Consider the following 11,606-nt stretch of genomic DNA (forward strand, 5'->3'; position numbering starts at 1 on the left):
GGGTAAAGGACCAAGAGAACTGAAAGCAGCGAGAGAGGAGGGAGCGGGGAGAGAAAGAAGAAGGTGGCTCAGGTTTCCGGGCCAGCGCGGAGACGAGGGGCGGACCACCGCCTTAGCCAATGGGCGCGGGCGGTTCGGCTCGGACTCCTGTCCCGGAGGAAGCAGTCCCGTGCGCCGGCCGCGCCCACTGGGAGCCTGCCTTCAGCTCCTGGTGTGCGCGCTCGGCCGCGAGCGGGGCCGAAGGTGCAGGGGCGCGGCGTGCAGGCAGAGAGCGCTGTGGCCCCGGCGCAGGGAGGGAGCCGCCGCCGCCGCGCCTGCCGGGCCGCCTCTTTCTTCCCCTCCCCGTCCGCACCCCACGAGTCGTGTCACCGCGGAGCCGGCAGAGAGGCGGTGCTGGGCTCCGGTCCTCGACTTCAGTTCTCTGCGCCCGGCGAGCGGAGCCGGTCGTGCAGCCACCCGTGCGCGCTATCTGCGACCCTCCCCCGTATCGCCTTTGTCTCGGAGCCGCAGCGTCTGGCCACGCCGCTTTCTGGGAGATCCCATGGCCACAGCCCACGGCCCATGACAGATACCGGCCTCCTTGAGCCTGGGTCTTCCCGCGCGCGTACCTTCGGGCGGAGGGGAGAGTGGCCGCGGGTACTTCCCGGGTCCCCGGCGGATGCCCTCCGCTCGCCAGCACCCCTGTTCGGGAGGAAGGAGGACACGGGGCCGTTGGCCAGACCGTCCCGGCTCACCTTTCTTGCCGGGGTCCGCGGCGTGGACACGAGCCGGCTCCCAGGACGCCCCGGGCGCTCGGCGGCCACTGCGGTGAAGGGACGGAGCTGTTAGCACTCGGAGACCCTGGGCTCCTCCCGTTTCCCCACCCGCAGCCGCTGCTTCCCCCCGACCCTTTTGCCTCCACGTTCGAGAGCAAGCGACCGATGCCGCCGCAGCAAGGGGACCCGGAGTACATCAGCAAGCCGGTGGCGGGCTGCTGCGGCTGCGAGGTGCCGCCCGTGCCCCCGCGCCGCGTGCGCAGCGGCCGGACCGCACCGCTAGCCACCCGCTGTCGGGCAGGCGGCGCGGAGAGGCGCAGCGTCAAGTGCGTGCTGGTCGGCGACGGCGCGGTGGGGAAAACAAGCCTGGTGGTGAGCTACACCACCAACGGCTACCCCACCGAGTACATCCCCACCGCCTTCGACAACTTCTCAGGTGAGGGAGCTGGCGGCCGGGGTGGGGTTGGGGTTGCGAGTGGGGGGCGCCGCTCCCGCGCTGTCAAGCCCTCTGGCTGAAAGGCACCCTGAGAGTTATCGTAGCAGCTGCCCACGGCCATGGTGTTAACAGGGTTTTAGAAAGGATGAAGGGACTGGCAACCGGAAGACATTACGATGTTCAATGTTCGAAGGTTTCCAAGAGGGTTGGCAGGGCACGGTGCTAGGCTTCAGCTGGGAAATAGATCAATTTCTTCCTGAGTCTGGGGAATTGGGAAGGAGCCCTGGATGGTTAAGCACTAGACTGCTAATCGAAAGGTCGGCCTTTCCAGCCTACCCACAGGAGAAAATGCCTGACGATCTGAGATTACAGCCTAGGAAATCCTATGGGGCAGTTTTACTTTGTCCTTATTGGGTCGCTGTGAGTCCGAAGGAAACCCTGGTGGCGTAGTGGTTAAGTGCTATGGCTGCTAACCAAAAGGTCGGGAGTTCAAATCCGCCAGGCGCTCCTTGGAAACTCTACGGGACAGTTCTGCTCTGTCCTATAGGGTCGCTATGAGTCGGAATCGACTCGACGGCATTGGGTTTGGTTTTTTTTTTTTAATGCGTCCGAAGAGACTCCAAGGCACACAACAGTCTTGTCAGTGTCTCTTTAAGCTACTTAAAGCTCTCACATTTGGGTTGTAATGTCACATGGTTTAGTAGGTACAAAGCTAAAGGAATCCTTTTAATTACAGCCTGATTTTTAATATTTCAGGTCTTTTTGGCTTTTAAGAAAAAAGTTAAAATCCACAGAAGCTAGTGTGAAACATTGTCTTGCCCCCTTTAAGAGAAAAACAAACACTTTACTGACCTCTTTCTGGGGTTTTTCTAATACATGATGGGCCATGATTTCTTCCATTTCAAGGGCAGCCAAGACAGTATGGTAGTGAGTTTCCCAGCCTAAATAGTATTTTGTTTCTTTTCTTTTTTCCCTTCTGACTAGTATAAACACTTGGGAACAATCTAGAAAGTTGTTTGAAGACAAAACTGAGTACTTAATCCAAATAGAAACCTCCAAGGCCTCCCTAATGAAGTGCCCCACCCCCTTCCCCTCCATCACATACCAGCACCCTGGTGTTCTTTCTTTTCTTTTTTTAATTCTGTCTTTGAACTGGCCTGGGGAGATAAGCAGTAACCTGGCTCCTAAACAGGACAGCGAGGGCAGGCAGTGTTTGCACATGTTCGCAAAACAAACTAGGATTTTATGATCAACCCTGGATTCAGGAAAATTTCCTGAGGAAAACAGAATTATCTGTGAGGTTTTCCACTGATTTAAAAAGACAAGGTTAGTTCCCACTTAGCCCCAGTGTTGTTTTTAGGTCCTTTGAAACAAGTGTGACAGGAAAATAAATCTCCTTGGGCTAGAAGGAAAGCCAAGGGCCGTTCTGGTGGTGCCATCAAAGAGCTCAGTGATTTGCGGTCTCCTCTATTGCTGTGGAGCGACTTGTGGAGCCTGAAGGGTTTGTATACAAAAATGTTTACCTTGGATCGGGTTTCTTGGTTTTAGGCAAGTCTTTAATTCATTGAAGTACCCAGAATAGGAGTTGAATGGCTTGGAGCAAGAATGGCAGGACAAGCTAAAAGTATTACTCTTCTGAAATGGGTTAAAAAGCCACCTTCTGACGGTCATTTGTTCTTGTTTTCAAGCCGTGGTGTCTGTGGATGGGCGGCCTGTGCAACTCCAGCTCTGTGACACAGCTGGCCAGGTCAGTATCAATTTACTGCCCAGTCCTGTGAGAGGAAATAGCCTTTTAAAGGTTTCCAAATAACGTTTTATGAGTTTCCAAATGATTTCTTCAATAACCCGGTCATTCTACAGCCTCATGAAGTAAACTCACCCTGGCTGGCAGCTCCTCAAAGGGGATGGGGGAAGCAAGCAGAGCACCTTGGCGCTCACTCATCAAACAGGATCCAGCCCAGCTCTGGGGGTGGGCGGCAGGAAAGGGGAAAGTGGGGTCAAGAACAGCTCTTATCTTACAAAAACTTCTAACATTTAATTTTGGGTTTTTATCAAAATTTATCAGTCATGCTTTGCAATTGTTTCTGAATATAAGTTGTCAATATCTGGTAACAATTTTTATTAAAGGTCAATGAACTAAATGTTTAAGAAATTTACTCGAGAAAAAAATGGTGCTTAGGTGAGTCCTGGTTAAGAGCTTGGCTGCTAATCAAAAGTTCAGCAGATCGAATCTGCCATCCGCTCCTTGGAAACCTTATGGGGCCGTTCTACTCTGTCCTATAGGATCACCATGAGCTGGAATCAACTCGATGGCATTGGGTTTGGTTTTGGTTAGGTCGGTAAGTATTAATCTTTCCCTTCCTGATTTATGATTTTACTCACTGAGGACTACCCCATCTCTTGAAACAATGACACAGATGTTAGATATGTCCTAAACTGAAAAAAATGAGTAAACTAGGACTTATTCTTTCAAAATCATTGTGGACATTTATTCTTGTCGTAAGGGCCAGCCACTTAGATGAGACCATCAGGGAGTGATGGGAAAGGTACAGATGTGGGACTGGTCTGGGTGACTTCCCTTTGGGGTGTTCCATGGACACCCTGAGACGGGGTGCTCAGCGTCTCATAAAACACCGTTGGCACAAATGTTGAAGTCGCTGGTGTCATTCTGTGCCTCATCAGAACCCAGAGATGTGAGGTGTGCCTCCTGAATTTGCTGAAGTGACAGGTTAGTGACAAGTTGTCTCTCTTGTATTCTCTAGAGCTAGGGAAAGTGAAGTTCGGTACTTCCTAGACAGGTAACTTCACTTTCTGGTGCTGTCATCTCAGCATATGTGTTTAAGAAGTTGGCTTTCCAGGGCCCCAGGCCCCTTGTTCAAGACAGGGTAGCCAAGTTGTTTACCTGAGACAGTAAGTTAGGAGCTGAGGACAGGTGTTCTTTTTAACCTAAAGGTATGACAGCCTTGGCCGCCTTGGGTCCCAGCTGAACACCAGTTTGGCAGTGGCCACAGCAGTTGTACCCCAGCCCCTTCTGTCCTCTTCTTACCCTCAGCCTCCCCTTCACCATGAGCAGGAAAAAAAAAAAAAAAAAAAAGAACAATCTGTATTCCAGTGTTTATGGAAAGAAAATTCGGAGAACACAGTCTTTTCTAGTATTTAATCTTTCGGAATGCCATACTGGTATTTATAATTAAAGCTTAACTGCTTTGAATAAAATGAGAAATTTTTCCTATTACGGATAGGTTTTCTGACCTCTACAACGTGGGCAGAGTAATACCTCACTAAATACAGGCAGTCCCACTGAAGTAAGAAGTGACAGCTCACAGCCTGAGGATAAGACAGAAGACAGAAAAACTCAGGAAAGGAAGAGGCATGGCTGTCAGGGGTCCTTGGGAGGAGCAGGTGGCTCAGCACATCCCACTGCCCTGTGGACATTCTTCTGTAACATGTGGGTTCTCCACACAATACTCAGCCTCCTGAGGCTGGGGGCTTGATTTCTAGAGCCTAGCTCAGTGTCTGGCACATCAAAAAAATGAACTTGTTGCCTTCACTTAAATTCTGACTCATGGCAACCCTATAGGAGTCGGAGAAGAATTGCCCCATAGGGTTTCCAAGTAGCCGCTGGTGAATTGGAACTGCTGACCTTTTGGTTAGCAGCTGAGCTCTTAATCACTGCGCACAGTAGGGGCTTAATAAAGATTTGTAGAATGGATGAAGAATGAAGTGCTAGGTTTTGGGGGATACAAAGATGTCATGGGCCTGCCCTTCCTGAATCTGAGCCTAGAGTTGAGGCGAACAGGTTAATTAATAGAAGCTGGTGGAGAATACAGAGGAGAGAGGGAGGTGGTAGCTCTGAGGCTATTGGCGAGTTTCCAGAGATAAAGCGGCCTTATTGGAGTTTTGAAAGAGGAATAGGATTTTTACCAGAAAAACTGTAAAGATGATCTTGAATTACCAGGGAAGAACTTAGTCATCCTTAGTATTGTGTGTCTGAAAGTCAGGGAGGCATGAAAATCATTTTAGAGAGATTTTACAGAAAAAGTTTATAAGCGGGGAAAAAAAAGATTGTGGTGTTAACATTGTTAAGCTTCAGTTTATTGGAAATTCTTTTTCTGGTTTCCCAGCAATGTTTTTATGAGATTTACCATATTTCTTAACTGACGTACTGGTTAGTAAAATATACCTGTTAAGTAATGAGACCAACATCTAAAAATTTGTAGAAAACCAACTTCGAAAAAAAAAAAAAAAAAGAAACCATTTATGAAAAAGTGCTTTTCTGGGGGACAATACAGAGACAGAAAAATAAAATCATATTTTTTTACTGCTATAATATATACAAATATATATTATATAGTATATATTAGCATTTGTTTCAACTGTTAGTGAAGCTGGTCTATTTCTAATCCAGATAAACTCCTTTTGAACAGACTTGTATTGATACCCGCAGTGTTTTCTTATTGTTGACCCAGCTAATGGAATTCAACCCTGCTCTAGGCAGTGCTGGTGATAACGTCCTAGGGTTGAGGAAGTGCCTCTCACTACCCCCACTGCACCTGAGCACAGATAATCCAGAAAGGGAGACTAAAATGCAGGTTCAGACAGAAGCTGAGGACGCGAGAGAGAAGAGCATAGTTTTACTACCTGAATCGGTAACTGGAAATTGCATCTTGTGCCTTTGGGTTTTCTCGTTACAGAGGGTATGTGAGTATTTAAGATGTTAAAAGGAGTTTTTAGCACTGGACTCATAGTTTTACCCAAGGGAAAACAGACCGGAGACTAACAACTCTGAGAAACATACCTTTGGCATAGGAAAATGGAGTATGGTTGAAATGGGAGTAGTTCACTGCAGACTGCCAACAGGAGCTGAAAATTCTTCAACCTGCTGACCTGTGAGGTTTTTGGAAAAATTTTTTACTCAGGGGAAAAAAAAAAATCAGGTTGCTGATTGACCAGAGTGCTATTGAGCTGCCTGTTTCTCCGGTGCCCTGCCTACCTGCACCCAGCCACCCAGTGTAATCTTGTACAGTTTCATTGAAGCAGACCTGGCAAGCACGTGCAAGTCACTTGGCCCCAGACCACGGCACACTGAGTAGTGCGTTCCAGCCGGCCCTATTACGCTTATGTGTATTGCATTTGTTTTAGCAAATATATAAGCTTTTTGGTCAGGCAATGAGCAGCAGTGTTTAATTTCTGTTTTGCTTCCTGAGCCCTTCAGAGAGACTCTCAAGAGGTCTGGTGAAGTCAGATTTCCACTCCCCTGTCACAAACCCAGGCTCCCTTGTGCTTGCCTTTCTTTTTATTGGCAATGTAACCCCAGAGGCCAGGGCATAGCCAGGATGACTGGCCTTCCAGTGGCGAAGTGTAGCAACCTGCGGGATTGATTTCAACTGATCTCATTTTTTTAGACTTCTTACTTCGAGATCCTCTGATAACAGAGGGAACGTTTAATTAAAATTTATTCAGAGCTGAGTTATAGTCTACCTGGTTGAGTTTCTGTATTTATTCTTTCAGTGCAACAGTGGCACCAAGAAACTTAAGTTGTTCTTCTTTTCACCCCCACTTCTAGAAGGCTGGCAAATGGCTGTGGTATTCTGAAATGCCATAGTTATTTCTGGTCATTTTGGCTGGTTGACTTTAATATTTATTTAGTTGGTTATTGCCCCACCGGTGTAATACAGAGTCTCAGATGAAGAAAGCACATTCAGATAAAAGAGAAACAGGTTTCCTTTATACCTAGAGAAAAAGCCATGGGCAGAGAATAATGCATATATACATATTAATTTATAGCTAATGCAAGTTGAGTAACCAAAAAACCCAGCTAATGTTTAACTTTTTCTTGCCTTTGGGAAATTGTTAGTAATATTACACATGCAGCAGAAAAAGAAGATGAAGCAAAAAGAAAGAGGTGTATTAAACAAGGAAGGGCACTAACCAGCATCTTAAGTGGCACTGAGAGGCACGTGTTCTCTGAGTTGCCAGTGAGAGTCTGATCTAACAAGGCCATCAGTTCCATTTCTGGGTTGGCCAGTTCATCTGGTTAACATTATTCTCTGTACTGTGTGTGCTCAGTGCAGATGAGATGGTATCTGCACGCTTCATACTTCATAGCCGTCATAGGGCTGGGTCTAAAAGACAGGAACTATGGTGATAGACTGAAATTCATTGGTGTCAGGTTGAAGTTTTGGGGACTCGTATAGATACAGTCTAAGTTTTACAAGAGTAGCTAAGTACCAAGAGTCAAGAGAGTAAGTCTGGATTACTCTGGGCTAAAGGCTAAATTTTTATTTATAAAATTCATCTACTGTAAGTACTTTTTCTGTAAGTTGTAAGTAGGTCCTGATGTGAATGGCAACATAGCGTGGAGCCCTGGTGGTGCAGTGGTTAAGGGCTCGGATGCTAACCAAAAGGTGGGTAGTTGGAATCCTCCAGCTGCTCCTTGGAAACCCTATAGGGCAGTTCTACTCTGTCCTACAGGGTCGCTATGAGTCAGAATTGACTTGATGGCAATGAGTTTGGGTTTGGCTTAGTGTCATAGCTGACCCTTGAAGAAGACAGCTGTTATATCTGCGTTGGGAGCATAGACCCAGCTTAGATAACAGAATAGTGTCTTGAAAATGCTGTCTCTTCCCTCCATGATCAGTTGGGTTTCTGTTACCTGCCAGAACCCTTTTAAGGCTAATGTTAAGACTGCTCTTTTTGGTGATGACAATTGATTAGAAAAGTAACTTCTGGATGCTTCCATTGGTTGCAGGATGAGTTTGACAAGCTCAGGCCTCTCTGCTACACGAACACAGACATCTTTTTGCTGTGCTTCAGTGTCATGAGCCCTTCGTCTTTCCAGAATGTGACTGAGAAGTGGGTACCAGAGATCCGGTGCCATTGCCCCAAAGCCCCCATCATCCTAGTAGGGACTCAGTCAGATCTCAGAGAAGATGTCAAAGTCCTCATTGAGTTGGACAAATGCAAAGAGAAGCCAGTGCCTGAAGAGGCGGCAAAGTTGTGTGCCGAAGAAATCAAAGCCTCCTCTTACATAGAATGTTCTGCCTTGACTCAGAAAAACCTCAAAGAAGTCTTTGACGCAGCCATTGTTGCCGGCATTCAATACTCAGACACTCAGCAACAGCCAAAGAAGTCCAAGAGCAGGACTCCAGATAAGATGAAAAACCTCTCCAAGTCCTGGTGGAAGAAATATTGCTGTTTCGTATAATGCTGGCAAGAAACTCAGAAAAGCAATCTTCAGATGAAATCGATATTCGAAGCTATATTAGCTGAAATCATTCCTTTTACTGTGTAGAACCTGTGTGGAGAACGTGGGTGTATTAGACGGGGTGTTCACAATTTCCGGGTTCTGTCTTGCCTTTCATTTTCTTCTTGTTTGTTTGAGCTAAGGATGAGATACTTATGCAAAATATTTTTGAACTAAATTAAGAAAGAAATTTTCACAACTCTGGAAATTTAGAATTCCACACCTCTGAATTAATTTACATCTCACATGGAAAAGACACCTCAGAGCTGGACGTCAAGAATGGAATTTTGCCACATTCTGATGTACAGAAGAACGAAAGGGTGAATGTTGGAATTAACCCTCCCTTGATTAAAGGCTACTTAATGCATAGCGAAGGAGCCCTGGTGGCGCGGTGTTAAGTGCTCGGCTCCTAAGGTCAGTGGTTTGAACCCACCAGCTGCTTTGCGGTAGAAAGATGTGGCAGTCTGCTCCAGTAAAGATTACAGCCTTGGGAACCCTATGAGGCAGTTCTACTCTGTCCTATAGGGTTGCTGTGGGTCAAAATTGATTCCACAGCAAGGGTTTTGGTTTTTTTTTTTTTTTTAGTTTAATGCATAGTGCACTATAGCACACAGGTCAACCATGGTAAGAATTTAGCTTTGAAACTCCATGCAAACTACGCTTTATTTTATCAAGAGCAAAAATCTGAGAAAAAATAAAGAGCCCTCTGTCTTTGTCGTACCTGGTTGATTAAGATGTAAAAACAACCAACCAACAAGCCACCTACTGACTCTATGGCACAGTTCAGACCAAAAAGGAAACTTATATTGGGATTTTTTATTCTTAGATCAGCTGTGTTACACTGTATAAGCACAGCCATAGTGCCACCTGGCGCGAAACAGGCGTTCGTCAGTAGCTCTTACGTGGTCTTTAGTTTGGAGTGTTCTCTGCTCGGTGCTGGAGTGGATGTACCAGATTGCCTAAATCCTAGACCATTAGAGGAATAGGAAGCATTAGCTGAATTTTTTTAAGCTTCTGTACTTAAACTGTTCCACCTGTAGGAAAGTGAATATTCTTGAAAGGTCTACAGCAAATGTTTATGGAACACGAAATGTACATTTTTATCATTGTCAGCCAAAATGTGCTTCACTGTGTACACCCACACCCACACCCACACAAGTGTGTATATATGGCTGTATTACTGCTGATTCAGTCTTCTAAAAAGTTAATGGGGAAAAAGCATGGCCACACAAAACAGACTTCAAGAAAGATTGGCTTCAGAATAAGTTAAAACGTTCTTTAGTAGACTTCTTTTTTATTCTACCCTGATATGATTGCAAGTATATCTTGATTTATACATTTTTGACCACCTTAAAACAAAGCAAAAAATAAAATCATCTTAAAACCTGGTAAGACCGTCCATTAAATCCCCAGATGACTTTTCTGAATGCTCCCAGGAGGTTCTGTCTGCCGTGGCCTGATCAAAAGCAAGGTGGGTGCTGGGACCACCTCCCACATGTTCTGCGGCTTCCTCAGGAGGGATGCTAAGAAAACTGCATGTATCTGAAACATTGTGTCCCTCAGTGTAGCGATTTCTAGAGCTTAATCTTTGGGAGAAACAAAGGCTCTATCAGGAGAGCAGTCTTTACCGCGTGATAGGTATGTTTCTGGCATGCCAAAAGGTAGTGTAAATGTATTAAATTGTAATGCCAAGCTTGCAGTGGGTTAAACAGGTTTATCAACATCAATGAAATAACTAACTCCAGGAAAATCTTTATAAAGCCAGTGGATAGAAGAGTTTTATCTTTTTGTGGGGGATTTTTTTATTTAAAAAAAAAAAAAAATCCAACTTGTTTTTCTACAGAAAAAGTAAAAGATCATATTATGCTTTAGGTCAAAAAAAAAAAAAACAAAAAACAAGGACTCTCTTAATTCTGTTAGTAAGTAAAATCAAAGAATTTCTTCACTTAACAAAGGTTAATCTTTAAATCGCTAAAATACACGTACTGTTCACTGTTTATTTTTCAATACATTGAAATCGATTATATCATCGTTTTCAGAAACACTTAGGTACAACCTGAATAATTAAAATTGCTTCGTTTGTAGAAATGCTTAGAATAAACCTCCTGCCATACCTAGCTTACCTGTGTGTGGAAAGCCATTCCGCGTGGGATTTACCTGCCTTGATGTGCACAGATGGAGACCACAAGGCAAGGTGGAGCCTCTTCCTAGGTGGTGGGGGGGAGGGACATGGGGGGGGGAGTTATTTAACTGGTAAGTCATTTTAAATATTTTTATATTAAAGCAAATATCATGGAGTACCATGCAAATTAATTTTTAAGCTAGAAAACAAAACTTGAAGGAAATTTTATGTATGTGACAGTGTACTGGGCTACACTTGGTAGAGCCTCGGGTAGGCCTTCAGAATCCCCTGCCTTTAAGGGCAATGGGGTGAAAGAGTGAAGAAAAGCCTTGGTGACCCAGTTCGGCAAGCTTGACGTAAGTCGGTTGTCTTTTAGCAGGTTGTGCCTGATGCTGTACTGAAAAACTTAGAAAATGAAGAAGTGATGCCATCTGGACTGTTAGTGCTAAAAATCTAATGGCTTGACGTTTAAGTATGACAGTTTTAAGTATATTGCTGCATTTTATAGAGTAGTGAAGGTGCGGTGGTACTCAAGAGTTTTCCTGCACTTTTAGTTCTTTGTGAAAGTCGGGACTTGGGTTGAAAATGTTTTTTGAAAATATGTGTTTGAGTTAGCTATCAAGTTGATTCACCTCAGAGTTCAAAAATCATTACACTTGGAGCTTGGTATGCAGGGGAGGTTTTGTAAGAGTTGCGCTTTACAGAATGCTACTTTAGCTTAACTTCCAAAGTGTGGGCCAATGTCATACTTTAAAAAATATAATATACTCTGGAACTGTTTTGCTGTCTCTTCTTACCATGTATATATAAATGGACATTTTATAATACTATTCTGTGTTCTTGACCTACTGAAGAGAAACTACACATGTATTACAGAAGCCAAAATGAGAGCAAGGTCTCCTCCCAGACTCTTGTGTCCTGTGGTGCCTTACCAAGTTGTGTCTGTTTTGAAGTATAAATGATGTTGAACAGAATGTTGTACTTGAAAATGCTGTGAATGAGGTGCTATGAAATAAATTATCACCAATGTATACAACCTGCTCTTGC

At 45.0% G+C, this 11,606-nt stretch overlaps 1 protein-coding gene across 1 annotated transcript; it reads left to right on the top strand.

Annotated features, from left to right (window-relative positions):
• The first annotated feature begins 920 nt into the window (after positions 1-920).
• Positions 921-10,653, top strand: RHOU (ras homolog family member U). The gene is made up of 3 exons (XM_049881173.1): positions 921-1,191; positions 2,880-2,938; positions 7,943-10,653. Exons 1-3 carry the CDS (start codon positions 921-923, stop codon positions 8,396-8,398), a joined length of 786 nt encoding a protein of 261 aa, XP_049737130.1. The 3' UTR covers positions 8,399-10,653.
• The last annotated feature ends 953 nt before the right edge of the window (positions 10,654-11,606 follow it).

The sequence above is a fragment of the Elephas maximus genome, chromosome 3 (genome assembly GCF_024166365.1).
Source record: "Elephas maximus indicus isolate mEleMax1 chromosome 3, mEleMax1 primary haplotype, whole genome shotgun sequence".
Taxonomy (NCBI): Eukaryota; Metazoa; Chordata; class Mammalia; order Proboscidea; family Elephantidae; genus Elephas; species Elephas maximus.

Coding starts and splice junctions, on each gene's coding strand:
- RHOU (XM_049881173.1), top strand. CDS start 921: ATGCCGCCGCAGCAAGGGGACCCGGAGTACATCAGCAAGCCGGTGGCG. Junction 1,192..2,879: donor CGCCTTCGACAACTTCTCAG/GTGAGGGAGCTG, acceptor CTTGTTTTCAAG/CCGTGGTGTCTGTGGATGGG. Junction 2,939..7,942: donor TCTGTGACACAGCTGGCCAG/GTCAGTATCAAT, acceptor CATTGGTTGCAG/GATGAGTTTGACAAGCTCAG.